The 23,707-nt window shown below is 43.8% G+C and overlaps 1 protein-coding gene across 2 annotated transcripts; it reads left to right on the plus strand.

The window, feature by feature from the left end:
* The first annotated feature begins 427 nt into the window (after window positions 1-427).
* Window positions 428-23,505, plus strand: IL17RA (interleukin 17 receptor A). 2 transcript variants are annotated; one of them, XM_064421285.1, is made up of 13 exons: window positions 428-853; window positions 6,771-6,795; window positions 8,635-8,781; window positions 10,158-10,282; window positions 11,300-11,426; window positions 12,829-12,876; window positions 12,963-13,120; window positions 14,317-14,394; window positions 14,829-14,904; window positions 14,989-15,003; window positions 16,197-16,298; window positions 17,359-17,400; window positions 17,994-23,505. In XM_064421285.1, the coding sequence occupies exons 1-13, from the start codon at window positions 443-445 to the stop codon at window positions 19,490-19,492; spliced, it is 2,853 nt and encodes a 950-aa protein (XP_064277355.1). In that variant the 5' UTR covers window positions 428-442; the 3' UTR covers window positions 19,493-23,505. The 2 variants fall into 2 exon arrangements, with proteins under 2 accessions (XP_064277355.1, XP_064277356.1); XM_064421286.1 differs by lacking the exon at window positions 428-853 and adding an exon at window positions 962-1,075.
* The last annotated feature ends 202 nt before the right edge of the window (window positions 23,506-23,707 follow it).

Here is a 23,707-nt window from a genome sequence, read left to right on the forward strand (position 1 = left end):
AGCTGAGTTACAGCTCTGTGCGAGGCCATTAGGTGAAATCCATGGCAAAGAACAAGTGAAGGTGGCTGTGGGCGTGCTGCAGTGTGAAAACAGTGAGAAACCTGGTGTGAAACCTGTGAGACAGCTGAAGTGGGGTGAGCCTCAGGAACGACTAATAGGTTTGCAGAGTTCCCTGTGAAGTGGACGCATTTAGAACAGCCCCAAAATTGGAAAGGCAGAGCATACACCTTAATGCTTTTTTGCTCGGCAGCTGCAGAGCGCTGCTGCTGTCAGTTTTTAATGCTCTCGGCATTGACCCGAAGCCAGAGACGAGCGCTGGGAGTTCCACCTCAACACGAGGAAGAACTTCTTTACAGGCAGGGTGGCAGAGCCCTGGGACAGCTGCCCAGGGAGGCCGTGGAGTCTCCCCCTCCGGAGACATCCCGCACCCTCCCGGACACGGATGTTGGAAGGGACGATCTCCACCGCTCCCTTCCAACCCCGGCGATTCCGTGACGAGCACGCAGACCTCGGGACCCGCAAACAGGAACACGACCCGCAGGTTCGGCTCTTTAACCCCAAGCTCAGCGCTGCTCCCGGCGGGGAGGAGCCGCCGGGCGCTCCCGGGCCCGGCCCAGCCGCGCTGCCGCGGCCCCACACGGCGGGCGGGCCCCGCTCCGGCCCCTCCTCAGGTGCGGCCCCGCCCGGCCCGGGCCCGGAAGCGCCGGGCGGCGGAGCGGGGGCGATGGCGGGCGCGGGGCCGCCGCTGCCTCTGCTGCCGTTCCTCCTGCCGCTCCTGCTGCCCCGGCCGCCCGCCGCCGCGGCCCTGCGGCTGCTGCTGGACGCCGAGCCGCCCTTCACCTGCTCGCAGCCGGTAAGCGGCGCCGGGAGCGCCGGGCCCGGGCGGTGGGACGGGGAGCGGGGCCCGGGCGGTGTCGTTGTCCCCGGGCGGTGCCGCCGTCCCCGGGAGCCCCGCACACCTCGCGGGGTTGCCCCGGCCGCGCTGGAAGCGCCCGCAGCCCCCGAGCAGGGTGTGAGTCTGTGCTAAGAGCTGACGTTGCCCAATGTCCTGAAAGTTTTAACCAGTTCCTTGCAGGTTAGAGGGGGGTTTTTAGGAGTGCGCGGGGAGTTGAGCGTTGTATGTGCCTGAGGTTTTTGAACAGGCGGGTTTGGGTTGGTTTTCTGCCTGGGAAACCGGCCAGACGGGAGCTGCCGGTGCAGTGGCGCTGTAAAAAGTGAACCAAGCAACCTGAGCGAACTTTGAGTGTGCACTCTCTCTCTGGTGGTTTTTGAGGATTTTTTTAATTTGTTTTGCTTTTTTTTTTTTTTTTTGGGTGGTGTGTTTTTTTGAAGGAGTGTATAGGAGGGGGAAGAGATCCGCTTTTGCTTTTTAATTCTCTTAACAATAGCAGTGAGACAGGAAAATGGGCAGCTGTCGTCGAAGCTGGACAGCCTTATTTGCCATGGTGCTCTTTCAGCAGTCTGAAAAAGGTATAGTCAGGTACAGCTATAGACAAGTGTAAAACAAAATGTGTCCTTTGGGGTGAAAGCTTCTATGATCTTTTCCTGTACACATTTCCTGTCTTTTGTCTAGTCTGACACTTCTCCTAATGTTTGACTATATCCTAACCCATGTTTTACCAGACCTCTGCTGCCTCCTCTCCTGTTTAAAGAGACCCCAAGAAAACAGACCAGTTCTGCAGTTTTACTTTAGGCTGGACATTGCAGAGTTACAAAACGTAAACTTTGGCAAAGGGAAAATTACAGTATTGCTTAGACATCTCACATAACCATGATATCCCACACCCTGTTAGTCACAGAAATTGACAGTCATATATTAAAGTTAGTCTCTGCGAGTCCTTGGATGGTTGGGCTCTGACTGACTTTGTCTTGCTGTCTGTCCCTCTTGTTTTAGGAGATGTGACCACAGTGACTTGGTGAGGGGCTCACCAGAGCATCACCAACTTTCACAGAGGAGCTGTGCTGCCCTGTGCTCTGGTGTGCACCCAGAGCATGCATGGATGCTGGGCTGCCACATGCTGTGTGAAAGGGCCAATTTCCAAAGTGCAGATAGACTCAAGGAAAAGGAGTCAGCTCAAGCCCAGGAGCAGCCTCTTCAAGCAGTTTTGAGGCTGCTGACTCACGTAGGAAAAAGCCCCATCAACTGAATCCGTGGCGGTTGCAAACAGTTCCCCCTTCCCTTTCTGTGGGTTGTGCTGTTTTCAGAGGCTGATTTGGTAACCTCCCAACGTGTGGCTGTGGTGTGGTTCAACAGCAGAGCTGCAGCTGAGCAGGGTTGGACCCTGTTCCTTTATCCAACCCACCGTGCTCGGGCTGCTGTTGCTGAGCTCTGGAGCAGCTCAGGCTGAGCCATGGCAGCTTCCTCAGCAAAGCCCTGTGTGGCAGAGGCTGCCTGGCAGGTGAAGTGGTGGAGGGAAAGTGTCACATCAGTACCTACAGACACCTGAAAGGAAGACTAAATGCTTGTTAAGAGCTCATCTTATTAAAATTCCAGAAAATGCACTTGATGGGCTTTATTCACCACAGCTGTAGGGCTGAATAGCACAGCTGCAAATCCAGCTCTTGCCAGTAACCACTGTCATCTGCAGGGGCTTTTTTTTTCTATGTGCAGGGGGAAAAACATGCCACAGCTGAAATACCCATCTGTTTTTTCACCATCAAGTGTTAAATCACTGTGTGCAGTTGTGCTGTAGCTGTTTTGGGACGTGGCATGCCTGGGGGAATGCAGTGGTTATAACCCTGCTGTCTTTGGGGGACTGGATAGCTGTAGTGTGGTCTCTGAAATTTATCTTGCCAGCTTGCTTCTCTGGAAGTCTCTGGAGAAGAACTGATGTAACATTTCTCATGAAGATGAGCCGTGGTGGTTCATCTTGCTTTTCCCTGGTCTCCTTTGCAAATGTGTTCATTTTGCCCTTGCTGTTCACTGACTTCTGTCCTTCCCCTCTGTGGCATCTTTCTGCAATGTAGGATGTTAACAATAACCCATGATCACATGGAGTGCTGTTAAAATATTTCTGCACTCCTTGGCATGAAAAAGGATTCATGATCAAAACTATTGAATTTCAGCATGAAAAGGGTTACTGATCAAAACTATGAAAATACTATAAAGATAACGTCAGAAATGATTGTTGTGAAGAAATTTTAACTTTTGAATTTGGATTTGATTTTGCTGAGAATTTATATGAGGGCAAGATAAAAAGTTAGAAACTGTAGAGAAAAACGCTAAAAAAATTAAAACAATTTTGTAAAAGTTGCTGGTTTCCTACAAGCCTTAAACAAATCATCCTTCAGCATTTATTCCTGTAATGTGTTCATGTGTTGATCTCTGCTGCTTTTTGCTAAGGGGTTAGAAAAGGGAATCTGCAGTAAACTTCAAATCATCCAATCCTCAGAAGATCCATAGAATGGTTCAAAGGTGAAAGGCAAATTTTGGCAAGCTGGAGCCCTTCCCATTCATCAGCTACTCCTTAAAGGAAAACTGGACACTTGCCTGGCTCACAGTGGTTTCTTTCTAGCTACCACAGCATCCTGCTGGGAAATCTTTGCCTCCCATTATTCTAATTGAATTGTTATGGGATGGTGCTGTTAGTCAGTTTCCCAGGTTTATTTCATTCAGATTCTTATTCTCCGCAGCATATGGTCTGTTCTTTTTTATGTCAAAAGCAAAACAAAAATCATTTTAAAAGAGTGAAACAGTTGCTTACCTTTTTGTGACAATACAGGAAGAGTTGAGTGTGCCTGTCCTGCTGAGAATAGTTTCAGCATCACCTCAGAAATCATCTGCTTCCCATATTAATTCCTCCCATGTCTGTTTGCTTGTCAGGCCTGGTTTAAGCTTAGTTGGCAAGCAAGCCCCACACAGCCACTCGCTCAGAAAAGAATCAGAAAGGTGAAAGTGAGAAAAAGTGTGTGTTGAGATAAAGACCATTGAATAAACAAAGCAAAAGCCAGGCATACAAGCAGAGGAAAACAAGGAGTTGTTTTTCACCACTTCCCCTGGGCAGGCAGGTGTTCAGCTGCCTCCAGGACAGCAGGGATCCATCACACATAACAAAGACAGACACCATCACTCTGAACATCCCCCTTTTCATGTTCCCGCAGCTTTATGTGCTGAGTTTGATGCCTTACAGTGTCCCTGTGGGTAGCTGGGGTCAGCAATCCCAGCTGTGTCCACTCCTGGTTCCTGCATCCCAGCCTTCTGGTGGCAGGGGGATGCTAGGGAAGCACAAATGGCCTGTGCAAGCCCTGCTCAGCAAGAACAAAAACTTCTCTGTAATCAACGCTGTTTCCAGCCCAAATCCAAAAGACTGCCCCATACCAGTTACTGGGAAGGAAATTAACTCTATTCCAGCCAAAACCAGCACACTCACATAGGGAAACTAGGTTAAATATTTCTACTGTCCAGAGCTTTGTTAATGTGCTCTGGATGAGCCAATGCATCAAGTAAGGTTTTGTGTTGGTTGGACCTTTACAAGGAAAAACCAACAAGTATTTCCTCAGGTGCTGAGGAGGGAACCAGTGCAAATCTGACAGTGGTTAACTTACTGTGCTGCAAACCAAACTGGTCTTTTGCTCTGATTGCTGCCTGGCTTTTGAATGTCATTGTCTGGAGTTACACTTTTTGGTGTAAAGGTGTGCCCTCAGCTATGCCCAGACCTGTTCACCTGGGTGCTCTGCAAAAAGGAGATGGGGTTTTTCATGGCAAATGCTTTCTAGGACTTGCCTTTCCTCAACCTTCTGATACCTCTGCCTGCAGTGTGGCTTTATCTTTGCTTATCTTTGCTTCCTTATGCCAGTAGTGAGGACGTCCTGTGTGGATGAGCTGTTCTTAGAAGCATTTTAGCTCTTGGGTCATCCCTTTGGGGACTGGAAAGGGAAAGGACCAAGAAGTTAATTGGTGCCTTGTGGTGGGAGAATCCTTCCCCTCTTCTTGTGCAAACCTGCTGAATGCTTGACTGACTGATGGCAGCTTAAAACACTTCAGTATAGTCAGCTGCACATAAAAAAAGTTGCTGGCATGGCAGGTAAACAGGTAGGAAAAACACATGTGTAGGTAGTGCCTTGAAAACTACAAGGTGATAAAATACTGTTGGTGATAAAATACCAGATAAAATACTGTTGTTTTTCCCCATAGAAACCCAGTGTTGAAAAGATAAGAAAGGCTTTAATTACCAAGTGTCAATTCTGAATCCTTATCACCAGACAGATGGCTCCTCATTGAGCTCTGGAGTTTTAATAAATGTCAGAAAGGGCACAACAGCCTCATCAAAGCTGGGAACATCCTTGTGAGCGCTTCACCTGGGATAACAGACCTGGAGGAAGAGAGGAACCCTTTGTACACTGTGCTGGACCAATGTTCATATTGATCATTAAACAAAAAAGGGGAAATGCAGCATTTCCTCACTTGTGTTGTCAGCTGTGACGCAGAGCCCCAGCACTCAAATGAAAGCAGATGTTGCTGCTCTTCAGGCTAATAATGCCTTATACTTTTAGTAAGGCTTTGTTGTGATGCCATGTACAATAACTACTGATGACTGCAACAGAACAAGGACAAAATGACTGACTATTAAGTGATAGGCTTTAACAGAAATCATTACATTAGAAAAAATCCCTTTGGTTAGTTGCCAGTTATTTTTGTTTCCTCTTGAGGGCTCATCCCAGAGCAGCCACTCACTCTTTGCCCTCAGTGGAAAGCACTGTAGCAGTTGCTGTGAAGAAAATTAACTCCATCTTAGATAAAACCACTGCACCTTTTCACGCAAGGGGCTTTGTCAGGCCATGTAATTTACCTTTAAAAGTCTGATAAAGGGTCTGAAGTATTAGGACTAATTTATTTTCATAGCTTAATCCATTCTTCCATACAGGTATTCACAATTTTTATTTTTCTTTTTCTCAGTGATTGTAGTTAGCCAGTTTGGGTTTGGTTTCATCAGCATTTGCTTCTTTGCGTTTCATTCCTTTTTCTTTCTTTTTTTTTTTTTTTTCCATTAGTGAAGGATTTAGGTTGCAGGTGCTGTTTTTCAGTGTACCTCTATCTTGGATGCATTGTGGTACAGTGGTTAGAGTGTGGATATGTTTCTTGTGAAGGGTGCCTGAAGGCTGGATTTATACCTGTGTGTATTGTTGTGACTTGTGTAGCAAAAGCCTGGAAGAGATTTTCAGGTTTTATTCCTTATATAAGCATGAGGAGCTTAATGCCAGATCTTCCTGCTTTCCTTCCAAGGAACAGATACGTGAGCTGAAATGTGAGCACTGATCTCTGGGGTGTTTTCATTACCAAAAAGGCACAGCTGGCTTGTTCAAGCACCCTTCCCCAAAAATGCAAATATGCCTTTGGACACTAAACCCCAAACACACTTGCAGTTGACTTTAGAAAGTTGTAGGGAATTTAAAAACCCAACTGCCCTCCCTGCTCCACTGAAATGAACTATATGGTGGCAGTGGTTGACAATAATATCCAGCTTTATTTGTCATGGCATGGGAGATGAGTGATAATTCTGATGAATTTTTCTTTCCTGAACACAGCAGTGTTTGGTCATAGGTTGGACTGGATGATCTCAGAGATGTCACATAAATTGTGCCCAGGTTTCATGCCCTGTGTCTTTGGTTTTTTGATTAACAGTTCAGTCCATCGTTTCCATCATGGTTAATTCTTCCAATTTGTGTGCGTCACTGAAGTGTTTTTTCCTGCCCCTCTCCCAGCACTGAGCAGAAGCAAGTTGCTGTTAATTTTATTCTGAGAGTAATATTCTTGTTTCTTTCCCCCACAGGATTTAAACTGTCTCGTAAGAAATAGTAAGTAATTTTTTTCTTTATTGCAGTTTTCTCATCAGATCATGCTTTTTTATTTTCTTTTTATTTTCTTTTTTAACTGGGTTCATACAGCATGTTTTTCCTGCTAGAACCAGAGAGCTGTAAAGAGAAACACTGCCATCATGACTGACTTGCTTTGGGAGTTTCCAGTTTGATCCATTATAAGCTCCAACTAGAAGAGGAATGGAAACTTTTGTCTTTTTTGGGACAGAGTTTGGGGGTAGGCAGTGGCATGACTAAAACCCAACCCAACTTGTTTAGTTTCTATTTAAAGCTGGGATCATCCATTTTTAAAGAAATGGGAATTTAAGGACAAGTTTGCCAGTAAGTGTTCATTGCAAGCCATTATGATACTTGATGAAAAATTAGTGTATGAACTAGAATTTAAAAAGGGGCATAGAGGGGGTGCAGTTGAGAGCAGTTAATGTAAATTATTGGGTGTAAGAGATCAAGTCTTAGCAATGGCATGCATCTGAAAGACCTTGATATAATTATGGGTAACGTTATGAAAAATGTTCTTAAAAAAAATGGAAAATGTTCTGAAATTATCCATTTGGAACCTGGAGGCAGCTGGGCAGCTCTGCAGAGCTCCTTGGCTTTTCCTTGCAGCCCTTGTTCTAAGCAAGCTCATTCCTGCCTCAGTGCCCAGCCCTGTGTCATACTGACACGAGTATTTTTGTAGCCAGGAGTATTTTTTGCAGTATTTCTGTTTGGCTTGCCAGATCAGGGAGAGGACCATGCTGAAGTTAACCAGATTTAAAACTTCTTTGGCAGGAGGGGGTTTGGGTGGGATCAGGTTGGCTGATATTTCCCACTGGCACAGAGCCACTGGAATACAGCTTGACAACACAGCCAAGCCAAAATGCAGCACCACCATTCAAATGCTGCCCAAGTTAAATATTTGGTTTAAATTATCTTTTATGGCTTTTTTATGTTTTTCTGCTCTAGGGGAATTTTTTTTTTTTTAGTGTTTAGTACACTCTTTGCTGAAAGGTACTTTATTCTTGTCAGGCTTTTTGTAGATATTTTTTGTAAAATAAGCATTGGAGCATAGTCTAATTACTCCTAAGCCTAAAGCCATACTCTTTGACTGAAGGGATAGTGCCCACTTTCCACTGTTACCACCACATATCCATCAAAATAGACCCAAAATGTACTTTAGAGGGGCCTGACTGTGCTATTTTTAACATGCCCTGAGTTACAAAAGCCTAAGTAGATCATGTCTGTCTGATGCCTGTCATACCTGATTCCACTTTCTGATGACTTTACAGGACCAGTTCTCCCTAACACTCTGTTGACAAGCATAGTTTATTTTTCTGTCCTGGGAGCTCATTAATTTAGGCAAGGCATAACAGGCAGTTGTTGGAAGCTGAATTCAGATGTGTATTCAAATTTGAGGAAAAGCAGTTTGGTAATTAACCAAGGTAATTAACTATCGGAGGGTAATGAACTATTGAAACCATTTCCCTGGGTATCTGACAGATTTCTTATCCCTGCAAGGCTGGAAATTAGCACTAACATAGGTCTGTTGCAGCAGAAGGTTAAAGGAGATACTGAGCAAACTTACTTGACCTGTTTAGCCTGACTACACTGATTGTGACAAGTGCTAACAGATTTTAAGGAAAAGAGGAAGTTACTAGAATAAACTCAGATTATTACAGACAATTTACAGAGTACTTCCATACAGAAAACCGCCTTTCTGAGCTGGAAGCACCCAGATTTCCCCTGAGAATAAAGCTGCCCCAAAGAGCAGATCAGAATTGCAATGAAGCAGAGCTTCCTCAGCCCCCAGTCTAAATGTGGGTGTCATTTGCTGGACAGGCACCTGCATGGAGCCGAGCTGGCTGAAGGTCACTGCCTGGACTCCCTCTGCTCCCAGCAGTCTCCACGTTTCTTCTGATGTTTTCCGTAAGGAGGATGGAAAACTGGTCCCTGTGCTTCAGATAGAGTGGAAAGTGGCCACGGATGGTAAGTGGTGGTTGGTTAATTTGAGCATGGAGCAGAGGAAAAAGGTGTGATCTAGTAAGGATAGATATCAGTGTCTCTGGGTCTGGGTTGAAGGCACTGGAGATGGTAGTTCATGTTCAGACTCAGGTATTTATTATTTCTTATCACTAAAACAGTCTCATTACTCTGAGTTTGGCAGCTTTTCATTAGCAAGGCACAAAATGGCCAACAATCTCTTGTTACAAGGTCTTTTAAGACTAAACTATCCAATTAAGAAAGGACACCTAGATTATTTTCCCTTTTAACCCAATAATTGATCCCTGGGAGGTTGCAAGGCGAGCTTTTCTGTTCAATTACAAAACATCACCCAAACCCATGAAGAAGAAGGAAGAAGGTAAAGAAGAACAACCTGCCTCCACCCTAAAACCTCCTTCTTGCTTCATATTTATTTCTATAGTCTAAAACCCCAAACTCTAAATTTTCCACCCTGTCATATCACACACTCCAATTCAAACTACACACCCAAAATCCCAGTGTTATCAATCAATTTTGGAAGCCTTCTTCACAGCCTCAGGTCAAATGTAGTGTTCTCTTGTGAGTCTGTGCCTTTAAGCACAAAAAGTTTAAAATTCTCAGCATCTAGAGTTCCAAAAGATAGAGAGGATTATGACTTCAAGTCATGCAAGCAGATCTTTGAAATTTGAGAGCTTGGCTGCTTAATTTTGTTTTGTAATCTCATCTTTGTGTGCCTTGGTAAAGCAATAATTGTCTCACTGTTGGAGCAAATGACTACCAGTAAGTCACATTTTCTCACTCCCCAAGTATCTTTGGTTGTTTGTAAATGATGCTTCCCTTGCATACTCTTATCCAAAGTTTTGCACTTTGAGACAGAATTAAACACATTCATGTCTTCCTCCTGCAGGGGCTGTGTCTGAGGGCTGTAGGGTTATGGTGTGTAGCTGTGGTAGTGTAGCAGCAGGTGTGGCTCAGGTAACCCAGTCACTGAACTCACCTGTGCCTGTCAGCTCTCTCCCTGGGACTGTGTGTACCACAACAAAGGCATGTTTACTTTGGCACCCAAGCTGCACCAGGCAGCTTTGAGAGAGCTCAGCACAATGCCACATCTGTGGAGCTGCCAGGGTGGTGGAGAATGCAGTCACCTTCTCCTCTGCTCCTTTGTTTGCACAGATGTAGCTTTGCCTTGCAGGACAGCCTTTGGGCTGGGAGTGCTGTTACTCAACCCTGCATGCTCACTCTTCTGTATCTTTATGTTGGGATCCTCAAAGCACTTAGACTGTGGCAAGGCTAGACACCGTGGTGCTCTCTGGTGGGGCTGCAGCCCCTCCATGTGCAGGGGAGAGGGAAGGATGAGCACCTTTGTCCCTGTGTCCCTGCAGCCAGCATCCGCTGTCTGGAAGGGGCCGAGCTCGCCGTCATGCAGGTGAACAGCAATCAGCAGATCTGTGCCCAGTTTGACTTCCAGAACAACCTGCCCCTTCAGGTCCGTCCAGATGGAGGCCGGGTGAGTGCAGAGGGCTCCAAATTACGTTTCCTAGTCCGTGGAATTGTTTCTGCTTTCACTGTTTCATGGCAAGGGTATTGATTAAAAAGTGCAGGCTGCTTGGAGTCTGTGTTGGACTTGAGATCTGCTGTCATTTCTCATTTCTCTTTCACTCTGCCTATCCTTCAGGTTTTAAGAATTGCTGCTTTTAGTTGCCTGGCACGTGTGATCACTCGGTTGATCACTGGAGGTTGCTTAAATCAAATAATTGTAGGGGTTCTTGCATTCTGCTTGGGAGCATGACATTGTGTAGCTTTTAAACTCAACTCTTAACTATTGCTTCCACTTCTTTCTTGCACTCTCTTCTTGTGGAGGAAAGCACCAGCCTTGGGGGTGGTCCTTCAGCTTACACTCCTTCTAGGAAACTCATCAGAAAAGTGCTGAGCATCCACAGCAGTAAGGAATATAAACAATAAGGAATTCATTCCTTAACCACACAGAATTTGGCCATGGTTGGCTTACCATTTACCAAATACCACTCTCCCAGAGTGCCTCTCCCAGAATTTGCACAGCATTGCTGATGCAGAAAACAGTACAGATTTAAAAATATATGTATATGGAATGGCCAGGTACATAACTACATATGTATAAATGCAATTCTAAATGCTTAGCACTTGCAAAGTCCTACAAAATTCATACTAGGCTGAAATTTCCATCTTGAAACTGTGTATTTTATTCTAGTCTCCTTTCAGTTCAGAGTGTAGTTTGATGGAAGTTCCACACAATGGTTTGGCATAAAACTGTTGTATCAGCTCAAAGATCCCAAGCAAAAACTATTTCTAAACAGAAGAATTGAGACAGATAAAGAGACAGGTATATTAAATACACTTGAGTTCCAATTTTTCATAGTCAAGCTTCAGTTAAAGGGTTACATGGGGTGAGGGAACACAGTGGAACAGGGCCAAGTCAGCTGTTAATTTCAGTGCTTAAAGAACAACATTGTCCTTTAAAGTCCTTGTGGATGTGTTTTGTTTTCAGTGGAATTTCACTTTTGACCGTTTTGAAGTAGAACCTGGTCAGACTTACCAAGTGACTGTGTATCACCTGCCCAAACTGGGTGTAAATGGAGACTACAATTGCAAGTCCACGTCCCTCACAATGCCTGGTAAGAGGTGATTTAATTCACTTAGGCCTTGAGTTTAGGAATGTGGTGGTTTCTGGACCTGTGGCAGGAATGTGGGGCTTTGTGGACCTGACATCACTGCTGCTTTTACTTAATTTAAAATCTTTTGGAGCTGCCTCTCTGCTTGTGGCAGCTGAAATTCCAGGCCAGAATTTCCCAATCAGAAGTTTGGCTTCTAGTACTAAATCTTAGACATGTGAAGTTCAATTTCAAAGGCACAGTTAGGAATAATTTACCAAGAAACTTGGTAGTGCTGGGTGCCTGACCCTTTCTTGTAGATGTGAAAATTTTCCTATCACTAAAAGAATTTTTACAGTGTTCCCCAAGGATGCTGAGCATCTGCAGTCCCTCTGGCTGCACTGACTGCTTCACAAATATTTGGTGCTTGATACAGGTCTTGAAAACTTGTCCTTAACCTTTTTTTTTTTAACTTGCTTATAGTTGTCAAGCTGACTTTGTAGTTATAAAATGGCAAAGTGTGGAGTGTGTCAGCCAGTGTGAGCTGGAAAAGAAGAGGGAGCACTTCATTTTCAGCCCTCTTACCCTTTCTTCTCCCTGTTCACACTCAGAACTTCCTGGCTTTTATCCTCTACTGTTCTTCAGAAACCTAATGTGTGGTGTTAAGCTCACCAGCTGCAGAGAGCTTTGCTGGTTAAAGCTTACACATGAATTACAGAGACACTGTAAATTCATAAACTTTGTAAAGTTTAAATTGGTAACTTTGAAAGTTGGAAATTTGAGATATGAAATGTTTTATCTCAGCTGTCTAAGCAGGGAGTTGTTACTTTTCCTTTGTCCAAACCCTGGAGGAGAGACATAATTTAAGGCTGAGAGTTGTAAATCCCACATTGCTAAATGTTGAATATGTAACTCCGGATTTAACTCTGAAGGAATTCCCAAAAAGCAGGGCCAATCTGCTAAATAAAGGGAATTAGAAATGTGGAAGAGTGTTTTAGGATTAAGAAAGATTCCAACCTCCTGATTTTCTGTGTCAGAATGCCTGTGGAGGAGTCTATTGCTGAGGTGTGATTACAAGGTGTGGGGGTGAATATGAAGTTTTAATTCTATTATTGTGACCCTTTCTGCACCAGTCTTACATTATTGCTGTACTATTAAGTGTGGTATTTTTTTAGTCTCATTCATTTTCTCTCTTCTGAGAAGAAAAAGAACCAAACACACCATGACATCAGTGTGGGGACTGGTTTATATGCTGGAAACCAGTACTGTTCTTCTACAGAATTTTGCCACTGCTTTAGAACGAAGGTGTCTGCTCGTTTAAGAGAGCTTGGTTAGTTCTCTGACTTCTGATAAAAAAAAAAAAAGTGTTTTTTTCCTAAATGGAAGTACAATGTTTCTGACTAGCTACTGATGGTCTTTCTTGCAGACTGCAGTGATTCTCTGATGAAAAGAACCATCCCATGCATAAAAACAGGTAAAAATTTTGAGTCACATAGACATGGGCATTCTGTTGGAATATTTGACAGTTGAGAAACATGGGAATATCTGCCCTACTTCCAGGCAGCTTGTGGGAACCCAGGATCCATGGTGAAAGTCTGGATGACACCACTCTGCTGGTGAGATTCCACCCATGGATGGAGCCAGCCCGGTACCAAATCCACGTGACCAGTTACCTGAATGACAAGAGGTGTAAAATGATCACACAGGATTTCACTGAGGTTGGTCCCTTGCCAAGTCATACCTGCTCTGGAGATTCAGGCAAACATCTTAAATGCTTGCTAAATCAGGATGTTGTATTTTACACCAGGATGCTTGAACAATTTTCGAGGGATAATATTTTTAATTGTCTTTGGAAAGAGGAATTTGGTGGATAAAAGATCAAAAAAGAGGTTTTATAATGCATGAAGCAGCCTATAAACACCTACAAAGTCAAATTTTGTATTTGATTATCTGGGCTTTATTACCTTTTTCAAGCCAGTGCCTGGGGTGCTAAGACTAAGCAAATTAACCAAAATTGAGATGCAAAGTTTCAATAAATCATTGAAGTATTTTATCAAAGATGATCACAGGAAGGTGTTAATTAAATTTTTTATATAAAGAATGACTGATTTACTAACAGATGCTTCATTCAAGCTGAGAATCAGTTTCTGTAGGTCTTGCAGTCTGTGTTGCTGAGAAGCTCAAAGTGTCCAGACTGTGCTCCAATATAAAAAATGTTTCCCATCAGGCATTTGAGGGAGGAGAAATACTGAATATTTGGAATCACTCTCCACCCTTCCTTGTGTGAGGGCAGATATGTTGGCATTCAGTTTGTTTAATCTTTCTATTCCTTAACACTTAAAACTCCTAGTACTGCATGCACTGGTATGTTTAAGCTATTACTGACACAGATGGGACAGCTGAGTGAGTATTTCCCTGGTGGAAGGGAATACACCTCATTTTGGAGTTTGTATCTGCTAATCTCTGTGAAGAGTTAGGTTATCATTATATTGATTGTGTACAGCAGGTAGCAAGGGCAACTTACTTGCCTGTTCTAGTGTCAGAAGTAGTGTTGGCAGCTGCTTTTAATTAAACAAGGAATCTTGTTAATGTTTACACATTACAAAGCTGAAGACATCTACATTGTTAAGAAACTGTAAGTTAACTCCTTTGTACTTGTACGAGGTGCATCCCTAATTATTTCCTGTTACCTGTGCAGTCTTGGCCTGCTGTCTTAATTGCATTACCACGTCTGTCACACAGGAGATGTGGCCAGATCCTTTACCCATCCTGGTCTCTGTGGGCTTCTTGTTCAAAAGGAAAAAAATAGCTTCTGCTTCTTTAGATCACTCCATTTTTTCACATCAGCTTTTTCTTTTTTTTTCCTGCTTTCATTCAGTTTTCTTCCCTTATAACTTGCATCTGATTTCTGCAGGAGGGACTACAACAGCAAGTGAATGTCACAATCAAAATAGAGAAGAACATAAAAGCTTGCTGCAGATACAAAGTACAGGTGGGATCACACTGTTGTCCCTGTGTCCTTCCTTCACAATCAAGGCTGTGAGCACCCTAGGAATGTCAGGGTTTTGGGTTTTTTTCACAGTGTTTTGTTCTGAGATTGGCTAATCTGTAATTACCTGCATCAGGGGAATATTATGGCTGAAAGAGTTTTTATATAGGTATTCTCCCTAGTCAGTGGCTTTTTCTTAGTGGCTGCCAAATCAGAGATTATGGGAGTGAGAATGGCAAATGTGCAACCTCAGGAGCTCACAGCCTTTGTCATGTATGGTATAAGAATTCTTGATTAATCTTGTTTTGTGAAGGGAAATGGGAACTCTGTGTCTCTGTCCTAAAATACAAGGAACATTGAGGCAGGGAGAAAGTAAATCAGGGAACAAAATTTCTTTTAAGAATAACTTCTGTTTTCTGGATTCTTTTCAATTGCAGATTCAGCCATTCTTTGCAAACTGTGGCACAGACTGTCTGAGACACGCTGCTTTCATCCCATGTGATCCAGTTCCAAGTGAGAACCACTTCTCTGTAAATTAGATCCCCATTGTTTTACAGCTAAGAACTGACTTTTTAACATAACTCTTGTCTTTTGCAGGTACAGAGCCATCGGGTAAGAAGTTCTTCCAATGCCCTGAAACTTTTTTTGCTGCTCTTCTCCTGTTGTGTAGAATGAGAAATGATCCTCCCTGTGAATGACCCAATGGGCAGGAAATGTCCCTGTTGGAAATTTTATGTTATTTGCAAATAGTGGACAGCCCACAGGTGGTGTATGAACTGTACCAACCAAAGCTCCCACTGGAGCCTCAGAGGATGTGAAGATCAGCACTTGGCAACCACTTGGTAACAAAACAGCAAACCAACAGAGAGCAAGGAGACCCCAGAGCCTAATAATGCTCTTGGTCTGGAACATCATGTGACAGATGGAGAGTTTAGGTCATAAGGGTTAATTACTCAAGGACTTCTTTGTTCAGGGTCCCTCTTTTGAGCCACCAAGCTTACCCAGCCAGGTATCACAATCAATATTTGCAATAAATCTCTCTGATGGAGATGAGAGCCTGGTGTCTAAAATTTCTCTAACAGTCCCCTTGTAACACTGAGTTCAGAATTAATTGTGCTAAGAATGACTTCACCATGATTTAATGAGGCAAGTATTCGTATGCAGTGTGAACCTTAAAGAGCAATTTTTTTTGATAGACACTTCACTTGCATAGAATTCTTTGAGAAGCAGTTTTGACAAGAAGAGTCTTAATATAAAATACTTTCTGTCACTTTGCTCAGTGTTAAAAAATTTGCATAATATAAAGCAGCTTTTGGAGAGAATAGCATGCATATATTCATTTTTATGAATGTCAAGATAACTTGTGCATAATGATTTGACATCTTTTTTTTTGGCTGCAACACCTGTAAGGATCTTTTGCCCAAGACTGAAAAAAAAATTTAAAAAGGAAAAACACCTGTAAACTGAAATTCATGACCCAAAATAGTGATATTTAATTTTTTTTAAGCTAGATTACATGAGCAGGCAGGACATGGGCGGCAAGCCTGTCAAAGCTGGGTAAACATTGCTATTTAGAGGGAGGTTCTTGATCTGTGCTTGCAGTGTGCTGCACATATGGTTCCTTGTGTGGAGCAAGTTTATGGTGTGAGCACCACCATGCAAGCAGGAATTGGTTTGGAGGATTCTAAGGGGGAAGTACTGGTCTGCTCAGCAAAGGCAGGGTCCTGCTCCCTTGGCTTCTGCTGCTCAAGGACCTTCTGCTCTTTGGTGAAACTCTGTGTCTGAGGAGTGGTTTTGTTTTGCAGATGACATGATGATATGGCTCTACTGGTGTATCACTGGGATCTCTGTGTTGCTGGTGGGGTCAGTCATAACAGCTGTGCTGTGTATGACTAAAAGACGAGCAGGTGAGACTCATACCAGCCAGGAAGAAAAAAATCCAATGCTAAAGAATATTTTTTTTCTCCTTTTGTACCTATTCCTATTGTGGTTTAGTTTCTTGCTGTTCTGATGCCTTGCCACTGAGATAATGCCTATGAAAACAGCTTCTGTTTTACATTATAGGACTTGCAATGTCCTTATACCATCCACTAAATAAGTAAAGCCTTCCAGAGATTATCCTGTCTGATGCTCCATGTTCATAGCACTGCAGTGTTCATGAGGGAAAAGAGGAATTTCATATTTCAGCCCTTTGTTTCCTGCAGATTGCTGCAGATTTTTGCACGTATTTTTCCCCTGCATTGCATAAGAGTGTTGCAGAACAGGAGCTTCCTGTTTGTCCACACTGTAGTCTTCCCCCTGTTCCCCAAAGTCTCTGCAAAATTAATTTTATACTGTTGTGAGATTAGATAAGGTTTTTCAATTGAAGTGGAAGGAAAAAAAAAACAGAAGAGAGACTGACATCAAGCACCTTGGAAAATTGGGTACTTAAAGGCTAACTCCCTAGTTTTCTGTGCTGCAGCCCTGAGACAGTTATCTTAGGGAAGCTGTGTAACTCACTGCTTGTTTTGTTTTCTTTTTACATGAGAGGAAGAGTTGGTAACCTTTTGGAAAATTTCTTAACATCAAATTTGTCTATAAGATGCAGCTAGGGACATTTTAGTCACCTCTTCAGAGAAGCTTCTGAAGAAAAATACATATTTTAAAAGCCTCAGGAGGTGACCTAAAAGAGGTCACAGGACAGTTGGGGGTTCTGTACTTGAGACTGCCAGGATTTGGGGAAGATGCTGAAAGTTCATTTTGAGCGCATTGTCTCCTCTCAAAGGAAAAATGTAGCAAGAACTGTCTGTAGAGGAGTCTTTATTCATTCAGTATGGTTTTTTTTTATTAGTCTTCTCCCTCCTTACAGCTTTATCTCCCTACAGTTACAGATATTATTTTTAACCTAATCTGTGGAAGGTGGTGTGATTTTAAGCATTTAATCTTGCTTCCTGCTTTCAGAAGTGACAGTGACTATCTCTCTTGCAGGGCGCCGGCGAGGGAAATGCAACCACGACGATTTGCAGGCTGGTAAGATGCCTCTGGCTTTTGTCAAGCACCTGTCGTGCAGGTCTCACACAGTTGCCCAGGAGGGGCTTTTGTAGGCTCTAACTACTCTAGAGATGCTTCTTGGAACCAAAAGTAGCCTTAGGATCTTCCTGTTTAGCTAAAAGAAGCTTTGTCTATGGAGTTTGAAATGCTGTGTTTGTGAGATGGGAGATAATTGCTTTGGAATGTGGGGAGACTTTTGAGCCAGCCAAGGATGTACTAGCAGAAGAAGCTTTGGTAATCATCTAGGCCATAACAATAGCAGATTGGTTTGGGATGGATGCACTGAGCTCTCCACCAGAGAATACAGCAGTATTTGCAAACCTCTTGAAGCTGCAGCAGTGTTTTTGTGAGGTGAAAGTTGATGAATCATCTGGGCATTATCATAAATCACAGCTTCACTGTGTCTGCACTTTCTTATTAAATTTACAAAATGAGATGTTGTCCACATACGTTGCCAAAATAGCATTAAAGCTTAAAAGTTTTGTTAATACCCTCCTGTGCTGATTAGTGCTGACTCACACCATTGCAATGTGGGGAATGTGGCTGTAATTAATATTTTTGTCTTCCATCAGCACCGTACACCGAGCTGGCCCTGCCGCCCCTGAAGCTGCGGAAGGTTTGGATTGTGTACTCTGCTGATCACCTGCTCTACGTGGACGTGGTGCTGAAGTTTGCTGAGTTCCTGATGACAGTCTGTGGCACTGCTGTGGCCTTGGATCTGCTGGAGGACCACCACATCTCGGAGCTGGGGCCCTTGCCCTGGCTCACGAAGCAGAAGAAGGAAATGGAGGAGCTGTCTTCAAAGATCATCATCTTGTGTTCCCGGGGCACCCAGGCCAAATGGCAGGCCATGCTCGGCAGTGAGCCCGTGTGTCTCAAGCAAGATCAGCAAAAGCCAGTGGGAGACCTGTTCACCCCAGCCTTGAATCTGATCCTGCCAGATTTCAAGAAGCCAGCCTGTTTTGGAATGTACATAGTTTGCTACTTCGAGGGAATAAGTAGTGAGAGAGATATACCTGATCTGTTCAATGTCACATCCAGATACCAGCTGATGGACAAGTTTGAGGATATTTATTTTCGGATTCAGGATCTGGAGAAGTTTGAGCCTGGGCGGATCCATCGAATCCAGGAAATCACAGCTGAAAATTACATCGATACCCCCAGTGGGAGGAAGTTGAAAGAGGCCATAGAGAAGTTCAAGAATTGGCAGACTGAGCACCCAGACTGGTTTGAGAGTGAAACCATCTGTTTGGATAGCGATGAAGAGCTGCATTCCCTGAACAGAGAGAGCCAGGTGGATTCACTGCTGAGTGAGCCAGGTGGAATTGTGAAACACCAGCTGCACCTACGTGAGCCTGACCCCAGCTGCTGTTACACCATCGACCTCCACGTACACGAAGGTGAAAGTACAGGCTGCCAGCTGCAGCCTCAGCTTAATCCATGTGGGCATCCAAATTCCCAGACTGTGGTCCTTCCTATGGATGTTCCTCCAGTTCAGGTAGTGGAGCCAGTCTCTTCCGTGGAAGACAGAAATATACTCAGTCACCATGTGCTGAGCAATGAGGACTGTATGGAAGGAGTTCCCCTTCTGGAGAGCAGCTTTCCAATGAGGAATAACGTCATCCTCCACGACGGCTCTGAAGCTTCAGTAGCTGACCAGAGCCCTGCAAACTTGTCAGATGACCTGAGTGACCACCTGAACGGACTCATGTACCCCCTTTATCAGCAGGGTGTCATTCCTTCAGAGCCATGTCTCTGCCAGGGGGAGGCTGACACGCAGCACCAGCTGGTCTTTGATGAGCACTGCAAAGACCAGAGACAGTCAGTGCAGTCAGACCAGGGCTACATCTCCAGGTGCTCCCCTCTGCCTCCTGAGGACCTTCTGGAGGAGGAGGAGGAAGAGGAGGAGGATCAGGAACAGCAGGGGGGCTTCCATGAGCTCTCTCCAGAGGTTTTGAGCAGTCTGAAGAGCCTCCAGAAGCAGCTGTTTTTCCAGGACATCCAGAGGTGCTCTAGCTGGAGCTACCCAGCAGAGGTGATGGACATGGACCAATCTTTGGAGGACTGTTAGGCTCTGCCTGGGACCTGCCCTGTTTGAAATGCAGGGATGGAAGGTGGTGCCATGCAGAGCAGTACTGAGACTGCATTTCCAGCACTGTCCTCATCCTTGTATTGTAAAGGGCTTAGTGCTGGCACTTTCCTGTGCTGCTGGGGTGCAGCAGTGCCCAGCAGATGTGGAATGTTGCTTCCAGTCTCTGTGGAGAGAAGCCAGGAGTAGTGGCCACCCCTGTGAAAGAACAGACAGTGTTTCTGTTCCTTGGGGAAAAGCATGACACTGAATTCTCACTGATGGATGGCAGAAAAATTACTGTGGCTCATCCACTCGTGCCTTCAAAATGCCCTCCAGCTGTGCTGATTCTATTGCACTGGATAAAAGTCACAGGCATGGTTTAGAAAATAGGTTTAGATAACATGGTGACACTTGCATTGCCATTTTAATACACATTTTGAACATTTCCTTGTAAATAGTGTATTAAAGATGTGTGCCTTAAATTTCAGCTAGATTAGGGCTGTCTCTACCTGGTTGATAAATGTGCCTAAAGATTTTTTTTCCCCACTCATCATTCACTTGCAGCTGTATTTCCATGGTTGTTTGGAAATCAAGTGGAATAGCTGAGAATAAGTGGGATAGATGTTTAAATTGAGAGTCTCCATAACTCTTCCTGACTCTCTACTGGGAGAGAGCAACAGCAGTGGAGGGGGAAGAGGAGACCAAGAAATGGAATTTGGGATTTTTTTACAGTTTTAAGAGATGTGGGGCTGAATACAGAATCACAGAATCAGGAAAATCTGATGTATTCTGTGACACACTGCTGCAGTGCTATTTGCTTTTGCATAGCTTAGCACCAGGAAGATGTGAACTGAAGATATAGATAGTGACACACAAGGAAATAAAGGACTATTTTGGAGGAGGAAAAAGTGTAGCCTCAGCAGATGCTGCTTTAGAGTGGAAATTATATCTGAGTTAAGGGAGGCCAAGCAAAAACAACTGTAAGATGTGTGGATTTAAGCTGAAGCACAGGTAGTTAAGGTTAACCACAGTGAAATACTGAACAGACTGAGGGATTCATCTTCCAGGAGCAGTGATGGTGAGGCTGACATTGACCCTGTTTCTTATCCCTGTTTCTGCAGCCCACTGGATAACAGCCTGTGAGATGTAAATACATCCAGGCCTTTCTCCTTTGTCATCTTCCCATCCATCTAAGTTTACTTGTTAAAAAATCCTTTATCTCAGCTTTTTAAAAAACTTAATGTCTCAGAAAATAGTCTATTCTTTTCTATTTTGTATTGTGTGTATTTTATAGTTTTGTGTCTAACCTGTGGGGTTTTTTTTCCTTAAATTAAAAATGAAGAATAGTTTTTTGGATATATTCACTTAACTACTTCTGTGTCCTCAATTCTGCCTAACTCCTTATGTTGAGTTGTGTTAAGTTCTTAGTATTTGTTACAGAAATCTGAGGCAAAACTGAGCCAGAACTGAACTAGCTCATGAATGTCAAAATATTCCTGCAAAGCACAGTATGGAGATGAGCTGGACAGAGCTGAGGGCCTGCAGCCATGGGAAGCATCCCTCCATCCCTTCAAAAGGAGTGGTAAAGGAATTGTTTGTAATTTCCAGTTTCCATGCAGGACTCTTAGGACAGCTTAGTGACAAAGGGACATTCCCTGCAGAGATCCAGACTTAAGTCTGGGACCTTCCTGCTCCAACAGGAATCCAATCTAACCCAACAGGAGCTAAGCAAGAGGCAGCTGTGATCTCAGTGCTTCTCCAGTGAGGGCCCATTTCCCAGATTATGTCAGTAATTGCCATCCTGATGATCCCACTTCTAAAAGTTTCTTTTATCTTACAGCAATTAGCATGTAAATCTGATTTTTTTTCCTCATGAGTCTTTTTCAAGTGGTAAAAATTCCTATAAATCACTTAAATAGGAAGCTCAGAAGTGTCATCTGAATTTCCTTGCCTTAGTCATTCCCTTCTCAAATAACTCCCTTGGTGTTACAGCTCTTAGAATTTGCTTTCACTTACAAAAAGTTTGTTTGAAGGGAAAACCCAGACCCTATTTTAGCAATCCAGTATGAGGAAAACAAGTAACTTTAACGCATCTGTTGGTCCCTATTCAATACAAAATTGAACAGCCCAGCACGAATCAAAGGAGGGAAAAAAGGAACAGAATCAGTCACAAGTTTCTAATTTTATTTTAACAATCTTGCTTTTTAAAAAATACAAGTTCTGATTAATGCCAGGGGGATGCCAAGTGTCCATCAGCCACAGGCCTTATCTCTCACTTCCATTTCCCCTCCTGGGAGTAGTCATCTGTTTTGTTAGGGTAGCAAACAAAGAGCAGTAAAATGCTAAATAACTGAATTGTGTAACAGAATCCCAAGGGACCTGTGTCTTAGTATGGCACAAATTCGTTCAGCAAAGTGTCACTGACCTGGACCAGTAATTTCATGTTGGCACAATGTACAGGAGTTGTGCAAGGTGCATCAGGAGAGGTATTGTTTGCACTGCCTGGTACCACCTGCTCTCTTCTGCAAACAGAAAGGTTTAAGTGGAAGCAAGAGCTCAGTTACCAAAGAGGAGGGAATTCAAGAGGAGGAGCAGGATTATAAACAAGACATTGAAGATCTCTAAATGTTTTTTTTTTTCATAGTAAGTAATTGCAGGAGCAGCAGAACTGCCCTTTTAGCTGCAAGGGGGCTTCTGTATAGGCAACTACAAGAGCTTTACACTCTCCAAACAGCACATTTCCTAACAACCTAGAAACCATGGCACCACAAAGAACAACTTTTTCTACAAAGGAATTCTATGCAACACAAGTGTCATTTTGCAGGGTCCTGTGTCCCGAGCAACCTTTTCATCCATGGAAAAATCTGAACTGTGAGTTCACTGCTAATGGGTTAAATATGCCATGGCCTGATAAATTTCAAATATGCCATTTTTCTCAATAACATCCTAACTGGAAAAAGGCACTCACTTTTGAAACAGCAACTTTGTTATGGGCTATGAAGGGGTACTGAAGTAAGACTCATTAATAACTGTGCTGTGATTCTTTTGATGTCTCTACTATGCTCATGCTTCAGTGTGTTAGGGATTAGCACTTTGGTGCTATTGGGAACTTGGCCATAGGAGCAGCCAAACATATTTGATGATGAAAATAATTTTTTTTTTCCTTCAGCTTGTTTTTGGCAAAGTTGATTGGGGATTTTTTTTTTCCTTCAGCTGTTTGACTGAAGAATGGAGTAGTCCTAGGTTCAGGTATCACCTTATTCTCTCTTGAATAATTATTTCTGAGCTTCTACTATCTATTTAATGCTGAAAAAGGAAGGTGCAAGGAAACAAGTATCTGTACAAGCATAATACGCCTGTAATTACACCTCCTTTGGCCAGGAACTTAGCATCCCCTCAACACATTTCACATCACATAGGAAAATTCACAGTACCAAGTTTTACAATCACAGTCACTCACAGCACCAAGATTGTCCAGACAAGAAGAAGTTACCGAAGAGAAAGGCCACTGGCCAAAATTCACACAACTGCCCGTGTAAGGGCTCAGGTTAAAAATAAAGCACTGGTGGGAAAGGTAAGCCTAGCTTTTGCCAGCTCTCTGTTTGGCACGAGGAGAGCAGCGAGTCACCCATCCTAGCTGCACTTCTGAACAGAACAGCACTATTGACCCATCTTTTCTAGGGGCTTCTCCAGCCCCTCAAAACCCATCAGCCCCACCGAGAGCTGGGGGAGAAGAGCCCCATGGCAGCCCCACTTCTGCCTCTGGGAGCTGGAAGTTACCAGACTGTAAACATTTTGTTGTAGCAGTCCACCGGAGCAGGCAGTTGATCCCACTCTGTGACAAGGAAGGTGGGACAGGGGCTCTGAAGCCCGAGCCCTGAAAGAAAGAATGAACGTGTGTGCGGAAAAAGTCTGGGCTGCACCTGCAGTCCTGCTGTGGGTAGCAGTTGGTTGTGCTTTATTTCCCCTTCCCATCAGGACAGCTTGAAAAAAAGAAAAAAAAAATTTAAAAACTTGCAACAGGAAAGTGTTGTTTTTCACAATTATTGCAGCCCTGCCCAGATAACAAAATATAAGCCTGGGAGGGGCAAAGTCCTTCCTCCAAACGTGGTCTGTGTGCTCCTCCTTCCACGGGGCTGGTTTCAGGAGCAGCGGCAGCCAGGCAGAAGAGCAGGCCTTAACCCCACCCGACATTCATGGAGCTTTAAAACCAAA

The sequence above is a fragment of the Passer domesticus genome, chromosome 5 (genome assembly GCF_036417665.1).
Source record: "Passer domesticus isolate bPasDom1 chromosome 5, bPasDom1.hap1, whole genome shotgun sequence".
NCBI lineage: Eukaryota > Metazoa > Chordata > Aves > Passeriformes > Passeridae > Passer > Passer domesticus.

What these genes read in the sequence shown, in the direction of transcription:
- IL17RA (XM_064421285.1), top strand. Translation starts at nt 443, where the DNA reads ATGTTGGAAGGGACGATCTCCACCGCTCCCTTCCAACCCCGGCGATTC. An exon ending in GTGGAAAGTGGCCACGGATG is followed by an intron (nt 8,782 to 10,157) that starts GTAAGTGGTGGT and finishes GTGTCCCTGCAG; the next exon opens with CCAGCATCCGCTGTCTGGAA. An exon ending in CATCCCATGCATAAAAACAG is followed by an intron (nt 12,877 to 12,962) that starts GTAAAAATTTTG and finishes CCCTACTTCCAG; the next exon opens with GCAGCTTGTGGGAACCCAGG.